General features: G+C 41.7%; 1 protein-coding gene across 5 annotated transcripts in view; it reads left to right on the top strand.

Annotated features, from left to right (window-relative positions):
* The first annotated feature begins 12 nt into the window (after window positions 1–12).
* Window positions 13–13,951, top strand: part of KCNC1 (potassium voltage-gated channel subfamily C member 1) — a 124,802-nt gene continuing 110,863 nt past the window's right edge. For 2 of the 5 annotated variants that reach the window (XM_039706969.1, XM_039706968.1), the window contains exon 1: window positions 17–1,143. In XM_039706969.1, coding sequence (XP_039562903.1) covers window positions 574–1,143 — 570 coding nt within the window. In that variant the 5' untranslated portion in view covers window positions 17–573. Of the gene's footprint in view, window positions 1,144–13,951 lie in introns of all 5 variants that reach the window. The other 3 variants (XM_039706970.1, XM_039706971.1, XM_039706967.1) reach the window with 3 other exon arrangements.

The following is a 13,951-nucleotide window of genomic DNA, read 5'->3' on the forward strand; positions in this document are numbered from 1 at the left end:
GTGCGCAGGGGCGGAGGCGGCGGGAGCGCGGCGCTGTCCCTTCAGCACCGGCGGCGCCCCCCGCCCCGCACCGCCGGGAGGGGCGCGGGCACAGCGCCGCGTTCCCCGCGGGGGCTGCAGCCAGCACCAGCACCTGTGGGCAGCGCCGGTGCCGTGATTTTTCTTCCTCCCCCCACCCCCCCTTTTCTTTTTTCCTTTTTTTTTTTTTTTTTTTCCTCCCTTGTGCTTTTGGCCACGTCCAACCAGGGAAGGGCCCTCCCCCTCCGGCACCGCAGCGCCCGCGCTCCCGGAGCATGGCCCCCCCTGCCCCTGCCCCTCCGCCGCGGCTGCAGCTGCCGCGGACCCCGAGCGTCTGACTCCAGACGGAGGCGGCGCAGCGCCGGCAGCCACCGCCACCGGCATCGCCTCGGAGCGGCCCCGGGGGAGCGGGGCTGGCCGGGGCCCCTCGCCCCCGCGGGCCCGGAGCGGGGCTCGGCTTAGGCACCGACTGCCGCCGAGCAGCCGTCCCCTGACGGGCTTGCTGCCTGCCGTGCTTGCTTGGATGAGTCTGCGACATGCCTAATAAGAGACGAGATGGGCCAGGGCGACGAGAGCGACCGCATTGTGATCAACGTGGGAGGGACTAGGCACCAGACTTACCGCAGCACCCTGCGCACCCTGCCCGGCACGCGGCTGGCCTGGATCGCTGAGCCCGATGCCCACAGCCACTTTGACTATGACCCCCGCACGGATGAGTTTTTCTTTGACCGGCACCCGGGCGTCTTCGCCCACATCCTGAATTACTACCGCACTGGCAAGCTGCACTGCCCCGCGGACGTGTGCGGGCCCCTGTATGAGGAGGAGCTGGCCTTCTGGGGCATCGATGAGACCGATGTGGAGCCCTGCTGTTGGATGACATACCGGCAGCACCGCGACGCCGAAGAGGCTCTGGACAGCTTTGGTGGGGCTCCCCTGGATAGCAGTGCTGAGGACGGAGACATAGATGGCACCGGAGACTCTGGTGATGGTGAAGATGAGCTGGAGATGACAAAACGCCTAGCACTTAGTGACTCCCCAGATGGCAGGTCTGGGGGCTTCTGGAGACGGTGGCAGCCCCGCATCTGGGCGCTCTTTGAGGATCCGTACTCCTCCAGATATGCAAGGGTAAGCTATGCAATCAGCACCCTCATCAAAACACTCCAACCTCCCTGTGGTCCCACTTCCTCCCAGCATCACCAGGGTTCTCTCCGCTGTCAGAGCAGAGCATCCATGTGTGTGGCCATACAAAAATCACGTGGGGTCTATGGGGATGCAACCCACACTCTCAAGCAGGCCCCATGCATGGGGAACAGGTAGACACCAAGGCCTGAGCTTGTGTACTCAGATGTGGGCCTCCAGAGACCCTTGTTTTCTAACAGGCTCCTAAAACTCCCAGAATAGCTTGGGGCAGGGTCCCGGTCGTAGGCCAGAGAGGTCTCCATTACACCAGGTAATTTCCCCCTGTGCATAGATGTTTACAGTCAGACATCCCCCAGTAAAAAGAGACCTTGTCCAGCTCTCTTACAAGCTAATGGCTCTCTCCCCTTTACGAGATGGGGAAAGGATTATGGGAGCAGGCATTCCCAGTGGTACCAGGGGATTTGGAGAGTTTCAGCCTGGACTGGAAAGGGAGACAGTGCCTTTCTCTTTTCTCATACATACCAAGTTAAATATTTATGAACATGCTTCTCTGAAAATGGGTAATTCAGCTGCTAACTCTGTGTCTTTTTCCCTTGTGGGAAATGCAAAGTATTAATCAGAGGAAAAGGTTTCATTCATGTAGAAGGGACACAGTATTTGACAGGTTTCTTGCCTGCTACTGAAGGACAACTCCTCCCTCCTGGTGCCTGCGGTTGTTTTGGAAAGAGAATGCACACTGGTGCAGCTCACAGCATAAGTGTGGATAAAAATGGTCTGTAACAGTCATTCGACTGCTTTAAGTAGGCACCTCCTCATGCTATGAGAATAATTACATTAATTAGGGCCTGACTCTGCTCCTGAAATCAGAAGTACTGAAAACATTTGCTTGAGGAACAGCAGCAGGATTAACTCCCAAGATAGTCAATTTGATAACTAGGGAAAAAGATGGAGAATAGTGCCTTCATAAAGAAATTGGTTGGCATAGGCTCTACTCTTAAATGTACCTTTGTTACGAGCATAATTTCTGCCAGCCATCCGGTAACGATGAGTGGTGCTTTGGTGGGGGAGGGTGATCAGTATTCCTGAGAAGGATCAAAGAAGTGAGATCAGATTAGGGAGAAAATTGGATGGATGGAGGAAAGAGAAGTGGAAATGCAAGGAGCAGGGAGAGGGGAGCTGGCCATGTATGAATGGGTGGTGGAATAGCAGCTGACAGAGACTTGGTCTGAGCAGAGATCTCCAGCAGGGAGACACCAGGTCTGCAAACTGAATGAATGGGAAAAGCTGGAGCAGAGCCTGGAGTTATATCTTGCTGCATTTCTAAAGATTCTTGTTTGCACACCATTTGGAGACTTCCTCCCTGAACAAAGGAGTTCATGTTTTAAATTAAGTCCTTTAAACAGCATGGAGGATAAAGGAATAATAGAGTATTTACAACAAGATGGAAAGATGATGCTGTTGTATTGCAGCTTTCAGATTTCTGCCAAGGGAACAAGGAAAGGGAAAGGCAAGGCTGGAGGGTATCCTTCAAAATGCTTGGTTTCCATTAATCAAGCCCGGTGTTAGCAGGTGATGTGAATAGCAGATCTTTCTGGTATCCAGGAATCTGTCGGTAAAACACATTTCAAGTGAAAGTAATGTGCTTGTTCAAGGTTTTGGGAAATGGTTTGAAAGCCAAACGGATAATGTTGTCCCAATGAAAAGGATACAGAGGTTAAAACACCCTTTTGCTTAGAGACATTATAATATTTTAGGAGAAGCACAAAAATTTATAAGCAATATTAGGAGTCTTTGTGATGCACAGGCTGGAATTCTAGAAGGATATCAATTCTCTAAGGGTATTTCCATTTAGCAATAGGTGTTTTATAAAATGATTTGGCTTTGTTGGGGTTTTTTTTTTTTGAGTGGATGATGTACCATTTATTCACAATCACTTGTGCATACCTGTTAGAATTCAGCTCCTGATTTACCTCTAACTTGTTCTTTCCTTAGAGGATTGTTAAGGCTCGATAAATATGAGTACTCTGAATATTTCATAGGTTAAATATGATTCTTTAACGTGTATCTATGGAGACGTAGGCCACATGCATTAATATTTTGCACGAAGGAAGATGGCTTTCCTCATCAACACATGCACACACTGTCCATTAAGAAGACATTATAGGACACTTAACATTTCCTAATAAAAGGCATAATTTATGGTTATGGATGTAAAAAGAGATGGGAGTTTGATTTATGCTCCTGTAACCTAACACAGACATTGCAAAAAGACCTGAAGCTCACAATAGCTAATTTATAGTAAAATAATTGATAACATAATTAAGAAGTGAATGGTATATTAAGGCAATTATTGGTAGAGTCAGGCAACAAATCCACTGTTACCCAACTTCTAATTGGGCGCGCTACTTTCAGTTACAAACTGCAATTCAGTTGTGCAAAAATCTAAATTCACATTGCCATTTTGTCAAAAAAAAAAAAAACCACAAAATTTTCTTTTCCTAAAAGGAACTGGGACCTGTACTAAGGGTGGTTATTACACACCTTTAAGGTTTATATATGGCACCAAAATGCATGTCAAAATAACATCTCAATGTAAGCATCAGTTTACATAACCATATAGTGTTACACTTGGGCAAGTAAAAAGGAATACAGTCTCTGAATAATAAGATTAAATGAAAATCTGCATCTCTGTATAAAGCAAGATTCTCTGAACTGTATCTGGTATGCTAGATCAGTGAATGTTTAGGAGCTGTCTATGAAAAGCTCAGCATTTACTCAAATCCAGCCATTCTTGGAGGATTTTGATGGACACTGCTTGCAAATACAAGTACATTTGACTGTTTTGCTTCACCTCCACCTGACTCATACTAAATTACTTCTGATCTCGTTGTAGACAGCCGGGGAAGACTGGAAGTGCGTTTGTGTATGTCAGGCAGAATCAGCTAACTCTGCAAATTTTGTTTATTTCTTACTTTGATTAAGCAAAGCTCCTAGTCACTAGTCATTTGTCTTTAGGCACAACATAGTCAACAGTTGCTTCTTAAAACAATAGTGACTGATTTTAATTAATTTCAAGTTTTCTCCACGCTAATTTCTTAATAATGTAGTTTTTTCTAAAAAGAGGAAACACTTAAAAAATTGCATAATCTTCTATATCTGTAATAGGAAAAGATAGTTTGTTTCAAATGATAGATGACTTAGACATCTATCTTAGTAAGACAAACAGGTATTACACTTCTTCTAAAGAATACACATTTGGATATCAGAGTCAAAATCTTGTGCTGGGAGATCTGAACAGACTAACGAAGGTGATGGGAAAGATCCAGGGATCCAGAAGGATTGTCAAAATCATCTGTCCAGACAGCTAAATATCACTGATCATACCTAAACTGGTGTTTCTTTGAAGCTCATTAGAACTGTCCTTCTTGCATCATCAGACAACTTTGTAAATGTATTTTCTCTAAGTAGACAGAAAGGGGGAAATAGAGTCAGCCAGAAAGCTATGCTAAGGCAGCAGAGAGTTACACTGTGGTAGAGTTCCTGCCCTGTGTACTTACTAGACTTCATAGGTTCTTCAGTACACAAATGTGTGAAAAATATTTCCTTGGCATCCTCTCTCCTTTATATTTATGTCTGGTCATGCTGCTCTTCCACTAGTAAAGCTCCCACTGACTTCCTGGCGAGTTGGCCTGCAGGTATCTAACATATTTATTCCCCTTCCTCCTCCTCCACAGCAGGCTAAGGTTGTGTTTGTGTTAATTCACATTCCTTGGGTTACTCAGAGCTTGAGAACAAGGAGCTTTCAGCTGGGATTGTGCGCTACTGCTCACATTCAGATTGGACAGTTAGGCTTTTTTAATGAACTCTCAGGAAATCTTTTGTAGTCCTTCCAAATAAACCTTTTCACTGTTTTTAAATAAAAGCTGGTTAGGGTCCTATGGAAAGTCCTCAACAGCTTGACTTGCAATCCTGGTGTATGCTGTACCACTTTGATCTGTAAGAGGAAAAGCAGTACCCTCACTTACCCTTCCCTCGTGTTTCCCCTTCACATCCTGCAGAAGAATCTGCTTTCCTCAGTGGGTGACTTTTGAAGGACAAGTTTCTGACACTGAGAAGGAGACAGGAAAAAGGATAGTGGTAAAGAGATGAGAAAAAGGTATTCCCCAGGGATTTCTTCTAGCTTTCTTTTGTACATTCAAGAGCATTTCAACCTTGCTGTGTACATTTAAACTGATTTTTCTCTATATAAGTACAACTCGTAGGTATGAAAAGGCTTATGGGATCCTAGTTCCTGAATAACCACACTGTCTTGAGGATTAGAGCCTGGGGTGATTCTGCTCATTCCTTACCCCTGGCCAGCACAGCTTAGCTCAGGAACTGAGGCAGATCTCAGGGAGTGGGAACAGATACTCCTCATCCTTCACAAGGGGAGCTTATTCCATGGATGTGTGATGCGGGACACGCTTGGCACAGGAGCACTCCACAGACAGTGGTCTGCAGCCTCCCACCAAGCAGCAGCAGACAAGGACAGAGGGGATGAGACCTGCCCCGCTCACTTCCCTCTACCCTCCTAGGGACAGCTTCCAAGGGGCCCTGGGGGAGCTGCTCTCCCACCTTGAGCCTTTCTGGAAGCTGTCTCCTGCAGAGCCATGTCTAATCCTGCACTGAAGCTGGCTGCAGGAATTCTCACCATATACTGTGACAATTAACGAGACAGCCTAATTTTAACTGAACGCTGCATTACAGCTCTGGAAAAATTAGAATCTTTCCACATCAAATGAGGTTTCCCTTGCACTTGTAGTATAATGGAATTACAGATGTATTAACTACCATTCTATCATTCATTATTAATATAGTTCCTAAAATTCCATTTTATTCCTATTTTCTCCCATCAAGGAACATGTTACTGCAAATCCTTATATAACCCACTAGTAAGCATGGTAGTCTGCTCTGCATCCTGACCAAAGAAACCTTTGCAATGCCAGCTAGAAAATGTTCACTGCTCCAACGTCCCACATCCAGTCCCTATCAAATTGGTCATGGTGGGAGCAGGTATATAAGTAATGCCTGGGAATTGTCCATCCAAATTGAGAAGTAATACAGTTTTAAACTAGCACACACACAGACACACAAAACATTAAAAATATCAGAACAGCCATGCAGAATCATGGCTTCACCAGTTTGAGCTGCTCAGAAGCACACAGGAAGATATGATGTCTGCCCAGAAAATCTTACAATCTCTTTGAAGTCACGATCTCACAGGGAAATGAGAGAGATGATGTTACCCACCTGACAATTCCATGGCTGCCTAGTACAGACTTAGCAGTTTGGATTCAAGGACTTTTTTTTTAAATCTATTTTCCTATTTCCAATTTTATTTCTATTATTCTTAAACCTTAAAAAAGAACAGCATCTGTTGCCATTTTAATTCAATTTTTTTATCTCACTTAATTTTAATGTTTCTAGGTTACAAAATTTACTTCATTTAGCCAAGGCTGTGATTGTATGGATCATACCATCATATGCATACACATATATATGCCTTCCTATTGCTGCCACCTCCTACGATGCTGAGTGGGATTTCCATATGAGGAAGGACTTCAAAATTAAACCACCCCAAAATATTTCTGCAGAAGTAACCGTGGTGCCACTGAAATCAATGTGAATTTAGTGACTGGTTTCAGAAAGATATTTGGTCCCTTCTCTCTTTAATCCATCCCTATGTACTTTCAGTTATTTTCTTTGCCCTTCTCCTGACATTTTCTATTTTGGTTTTGGTTAGGGCAAAAAAGGCAACAAAATACTGGTAATTCTCTGTTGGTCTATCATGAGACAAAGGAGGAAAAGATCTGTGGATCAATTATAATATTTCTATTTTGGAACTGTTCACAGAAATGTGGTGTATTAGACTATACCTAGGAAAACTATTTTTCCATCTTGTTCTTCCCTTCTGCTGTGTGATCTAGTGTTTAACAGTATTTGTCTTTTATTTGTAAAAATGTGTGTATATTTGCGATAGTAAAGTCTATACGTAATGTCTTTCTCTTAACATAAGGAGAGATGTTAGCAAATCAGCAACAGAGGGCCCAGCCTTACTGTTATTGAAACTCAGCCAATATTACCACCAACTTCAAGGATAGAAATGAATTTTCCTGCAGTATGGTTGAGGATAACAAATTAATTGCTGTGTACTGCTTTTTTTAATAGACACGATGCCTATTTCCATTCCAAAGCACTAAAGTGCAGTAGATCTTAGCAATTTATTAGGAGCATACATATTCAAATACATGTGTTCATAATCTTTTAAAGACATGAGCATCTTTAGCACACTGCATCAAAACATAGAGCTCTAATACTGACACAGCTCATCATGATCTTATTGGCTTTTTTTACTGCAAAGAACTGTAGAATACATCCCCCTTTAAACCACATGACTTCAATTAATGTTCAACTAAATCATATCCAAGTGCTGTGTTTCGTAATAAAAAGGGCAAGCAGGGATATTCAGATTGAAAAATTGGGCCCTATTTGATAAGCAAGTGCGTAATTCTTTCTCATGCAAATACAGATGGCAAAATTGAGTTTCCATTTTGTATAAGCTTGATTTTATGAAATTTGTGTGCATTCTTGGGGTATAAGAGTGATAGAAAAGCCATTTTGAGATCTTTGCAATTGTCTTACAATTAGCTTCTCAGTTACTATATGCTGAATTTGATCTGAGGAAAGAACAGTTTAGAAGGCTGACTTGGCTTTCCCTGCTGAATATTGAATTACATAAATATGTGATTCACTCCAAATGGTACACAGAAGCGCTAGGATCGGATGAAATCACAGAAATCTATGAATCCATGGAGAACCACCTCCTCCCCCTGGAATATAAACCAAATGCTGTCATTTCTAGAATAATTTTTACATCTCTCTCCTGTGCTCACTAAGTAACCAGATTTTGCTGTCTTCACTCCTACTCCTGTAGTGATAGCTTACTCCAGGAATATCCCCGTTTCCGTCAGGCTGAGAACAAGGTACCACCCAGCACGGGTAAAGGTAAAGGGACCAGACCCTAATTGATTTTAATTTTTTTCTGATAAGATTTATAAAATGTAACAGAGGCGCTAATAAATCATGCAATAAAAATTATGAATAAATCGTGGGCCAAGGCTTTTTGCAGTGATTGCTTATGATGTAAGACCCTTTAATGACAGTAAGTTAAAATTGCATTGTAATGGCCTTTTGTAAATGCAATAAATCTCAGGTTTCAGTGCACTGCAGACAGCCAGCGATGTGTGTGCTGCACATGAGCTACCAACACAGGCACACGCTGCTGGCACACACTTATGTAATTATGTTGATACTTCAGGAGCAGCAGTAAATCTCAGCACTGCTAGATTGACTTTGAAAAATCTTGGGTCAGGACCACTGAGGTGTTGTGACTACAAGAAATAGCTTAAAATATCATACTGGATTTTTACTTGGAAAAAAAAAGGACATTCTCTCCCAGGTTACGAAGCAATAAAATGGATTATTTGGTTTTAAATAGCTTAGGCAAAACCTATTGCTACCAAGTCTTATAATTTTCAGAGGCAAATACAAGGTAAGACATACATTTTCACCTGCACAGCCAAACCAAATTGATCCTCTCTTATTAATTTTCTTGATCATCTACCCATTCAACAAAAAAAATAAAGGTACACAGTGATACATCAACAGTTACTTAATAACTACTTGTTTCAACTGCAGCAAAGTTTTTCTTGCTGCCCACGTTTGCCCTCAAAAACCACATTCTTAAATACAGAAAGATCAGAAAGATCTGGTCAGCTTGGGTTGCTTATCATTTAACATGCCTAAGAAATTTAGCTGCAGATTTCCCTTGAAAATTTATTCCAATACCCCTGTTCTACTTATCAGCTTGGGCTTCTTGCAGTCTTCGTTACACCAGATCACTTGATGTAGGTATAAATGGTGGAGGTCAGATCTGCGATTTATCCAGTTATAAATTAAATTAAAACCTTCAGTTAGGATGCTTAAGACATGATAACAGACTTCAAAACAAAATGAATAGGAAGAAATCTCTAAAATGCTGAGCACCTATGACCTCCAGCAGAAGGGAGGTCATGTCCTAGAGCAGAAAAGGACACAGGCAGGAAGTGAACAGACCATCACGAAAATCCCACCCCACTTTGTAGGGCTACAATCCCAACTACCACTGATTTTAGTGAGATCCAACCAGAGACCCCTGCAGAACCTATTTCAGGTAAAATTTTTCAGGACGAGGACAATTGTGTAATTGCCACAACACGCAATGCAAAAGGGCTTGCCTTCTCAGCAGCCTTTGATCTCTACTCTAAAAACACCACAACATGATCTCATCCACATTGTGCTATTCCCGTTTCCCTTTTTAGCATGGATCTCCCCTTCTCATCTAGTGTGGAGTTCTGCAAGAAATCTAGTGACAGTACGTCTTAGCACTTCTCGGGAATGTGTCCCGCATAATGCAGAACTGATTTTAACTCAGGGTTTTTCAGTGAAGCACTTGTAAGGACAAACCAAGAACAACCTGACTGTGCTGTGATAGCTCTACCAATACCCAGACTGAGGCAACTGCTGTGGGGTGGTGGTTGGCTTTCTGGTTTTGGGGCAGTAGCAGATCGGCTTAAGTCAGAATTTTGCTTAAGTGATACTGAAATTTAGTGTTCTGTTGTTTAGTGTTCAGTTGATAGAAGTTCACTGACTATCCTACCAAGAAGTCCCTGAGGTGCTAGGGATTTTATTAAAAGACCTAATGTAAATTTCAAAACTGTATAGATTACTTAGAATGTTAGTTATGTCTAAGCAGCAGGAAATCAATAGTGCAAAAGTGCATTCACTGGTCTAAGGAAAGCATCTTTTGGAGAACCTGCTCTACTAAGCAAAGAAGCTCAGTTTTCACTGTGTCAGTGGCATGGACTACTGGCAAAATAAAAGTTTGAAATTCAGTAAAAAATTCAAAACATCTTCAACTCCAAACCACAAATTTATCTTCATGTCCATATTACCATGAGCTATAGGAATGCCTAAAACTCTGCATTTACTGTTCTCAAAGGATGTCTTTGTTGGGACAGCAGGGTAAGCCTTTGTTCTTACTAGGTGATTTTTAACGTTCATTCAGAAATTTCCCACATGTCCTCAGATAAGTACACAGACCTATACAGTGGAAATTTACTAGAAAACAAAAAATGAAACCCTAAAAAAGCCCCCAAACCTGAGATTTGGACAAATGGTTGCAAGCAACCAAAATAATGCAGTTTGTGGAGTGAAGGAGTGTAGGGGGATGCTCCTAATGAGAGAGGGGCAAACTAGCTTTTGTCCCCCAAAAAAGGAAGGAAGCCTAGAAGTTTCTCCCAACCATCAGGTGAAAAGCTACCTTATAGAGCCCCAGAGACTTCACTAAAACCTTGGGGTCACCTAATTGGATGGAAGCCCAAAGGTCCCGCCTGGGCCATAAGGTAGAAAAAGAGAGAACAAAGAAACTATGAGGTTTTTGCGAATGTGTTTCTACCAGGTTCATACCTCTGTACCTGGATCGGATTTTCTGTTTATTGTTTTTCCTTTTATTAAACCTTTCTGTTTCTAACACTGCAGCAGAAGCCATCCTGCTCATTATTTGCCTCCAAAGGTAATAGCTAAGCTATCATTGGGGTATTAGGTTCCCTTTTAAGGGCTCATAAAATCCTGGCCCGACAAAACAAAACCTAATAGTGGAGTGAGCATTTGTTAGAAGACCTGACCAAAGCCCTACTTGCTTGCCTGTGTTAGCACTGAAGGATCCTCTCAGGAGGAGCATCTGCAGCATGCCAATAGTGCAAAGGCAGGTCACACACATTTAGCTTTTGCAATGGGCACAAGCACACAAACAGCACACTTTATTAGCTCAGTGTGGCACATAATTTGGGTATGCTTCAGCCCCTCTCATTTTCTTTGAATTTTATTGCGTGTGAAATCATACAAGATGTTTAATCTTAGTATGTCATTTTCAAAATAGAAATCCAAAATTTCTTAGGTTACTTGCTTTGCACTTTTTCCTCTCCCTTACTGTATGTTTATTTCAGTAGCTAGCACAATGGAGTTATAATTTCTGTGACACCTTTAAATGCTTGTACTATAAAAACAACAAGTTGACAGCATCTAAGGGAAGGCTTTACACTATACTCAGATGTAGTGTTTTCCAAACCAACCTGGACTGCAGCAGAAGATTGCCCGAGGCTGTGATCCTTCCAAAGGTGCAGGATGTGCCTGAGCTGTGGTGGCCAGTGCACAGACAGCAGGGCTTCTCCATCACTCCTGCATCCAGGAAATCCAGCAGTCACTTCCTACGTCTTCACTTCTGAGGGCAGACTCATGGAAGGGTGTCACCGTGTGAGATCCAGCTTAAAATTCCCAAAACATTAACCATGCATTTGTAATTTTTTTTAAATGCGTATTAAAATTTCCTAGTACCTACAGCATTGTTTCTGCTTGTGCCCAAAACTGCCTTAGTACTGTTGGCAACTACCTTATATCAAAGCCTGGTTGATGCCTATAATTTTCCTTCACTAATAGGAAAAGTCCTTTAAATGAACTTGCCAAATACATACTGAATATACACTGTTTTAAAAAACATACTCAAAGAAAAACATGAGGTATTTGTAGTATGAAACAGTTCCCTGGACACAGTAATCTAGTGGCTATTGTTTTTTTTGCTTAGAATGTGAAATTTCAAATTTAATATTTTCCTCCCACTGCACAATTTCAAATTCTCATCCATCTCTGCCTGGGAGTCCTCCCCTCTTCACAAAGCTGCATAATCCAGGCAGTTAGTGAAGTTAATCCAATTTGCACAGCATGAGGACTTCACAAACCATTATGCTGGGAAGATGGCAAAGCAGCATTTCCCAACAATGTGGAAGAGGCTGTTGCTCCGTGGTAATTCTGGGCTACTGAATTCAGCAAGATCAGTAGCACAAAACAGATATACATCGTGGCATTATCAGAGATGGTTTAATGTTGGCATATGACAAGACTGGTCCTTTTATTTTCACTCACTTCTTGGAAGCCAGTTCCTGGTAGGAAATAACCATATGTTGCTCTCATGCATCGGACTCCAGGGTGAGCCGTGCACAATGATTTTGGGATCTCTGTGCAGCTCCTGTGGAGAAGGAATGTGCAAAATGCACAGAAAAGTAGGAGATGATATGAGAGTAGATGATATGCAGAATTAGAGAGGACTTTTACACCCCAGAGCTTGAGCAGTTCTGCCATGCTGCAAAGTGAGCTCCAAAGTCAGTGTGAGGACACATCACATAATTTGCTTTGAAAAGACCTACGTTTCCCAGGGCTATCAATCTGTCACCTTTCACTCGTGCCATGGAAATAAAAGCATTCTTGAAATCTCTGAAGGCTGCTTTTTCATCAATATTTTAATATAAACATTCTTTTAATTTAAATGGCAATTGATCACTTATATTTTATTACTTTTTAATAAAAATCCATGATCACCATTACAGGAAAGTGATCTCAATGAAATTATTGCCAGGATAAATTTGACTTGGAAAAGCACTAGAACAAGTCTTTGCTAGATCAGAGCCTTTTATAGCACGTATGTTTAGTTCTGGTTTTAACAACCAACACACAAGTGATCAATGGGCATTCCAGCTATTACATTCACTGCTTTCATGATACACTTAAAACCAGTCCAAAATCTTACTGGAAACTGTAAAGGGTATATTGTTAAATATCCCTCTCTGCTGTAACTTACCCTATATAGGAAGACTTGCCAGGGCCGCTAATGAAGCGGAGATAGTTTTGCAGTTTTACCATCTGTTATCAAATATACTCCTGCTATAACAGAAACACAATTGTATTAAAATTTAGAAGTGACAAACACTGAAAAAAATTTTCTTTCATTGTTTAAATAGCTTTGCTGCATAGTCCAAAGAACAAAGTGTTTGGACAATTAATAAAACATCTTAGGGCTGCTTTAATTAAAAAGCAAGATGCAGCAAAAGAATAGTGATGGAGTTGAGCATAACCACAACACAACAGAGAGGTACAAATAAGAAATCATGTTTTTCCACAGCCTTCAGGTTTAGGCTTTAATTCAGGATAACACACCCTATGTTGATATTCTACAGAAAAAAAAAGGCAACAAAAAAACCCATTTGAAATGTGAATGTCATTGAAAAATTTAAAAATGCTGCATCTACACTAGCTTTGTGATGATTGTAAAGTGCTCAAGAACTGCATCCCCCTAACCCTCTTTCCATCCTAAGTAAGGACCTTTGGGGTAAAAACTCTAAAGAACACTACAGTTTAACTTCACTTATGTGCACTGGACTAAAAATGAACACTTAATATTTATGTGAATCATTGTCAGTGTCAAGTGAGATGAAGCTTATAAAAATAGATCCAAATCAGGGAATGAGTTTTAAGACTTAGTGGGTAAATGCCTCTTTACGTACGGTATTATTTATAGATATTTTTTAATCTGTTCTGTCATCTTGTCTCTTAAATTATTAGAAAGTAAGAAAGAAGGAACTACGGCAAATGCAGATGAAAGAGAAATCTTACTGAGAACCGTGGCAGGAATATGAGCAAAAGCCAGGAAGTTTAAAGCTGTGCTCCTAAGCCCCTTGCTTTCTGTATGAAAACAGTTCCAGCCTATTTTGCAATTAAATATGTACTTTTTAAAACTAACTATGCTGTTGAAAGAGGAGGAATGGTATTTTCAAGACTCTCAGGCACCCATAAGACTTGCTACCACATCTGAAAATAAGCTAAT

This window comes from Passer montanus, unplaced genomic scaffold (genome assembly GCF_014805655.1).
Source record: "Passer montanus isolate IOZ18808 unplaced genomic scaffold, ASM1480565v1 scaffold2, whole genome shotgun sequence".
In the NCBI taxonomy this organism is placed as follows: Eukaryota; Metazoa; Chordata; class Aves; order Passeriformes; family Passeridae; genus Passer; species Passer montanus.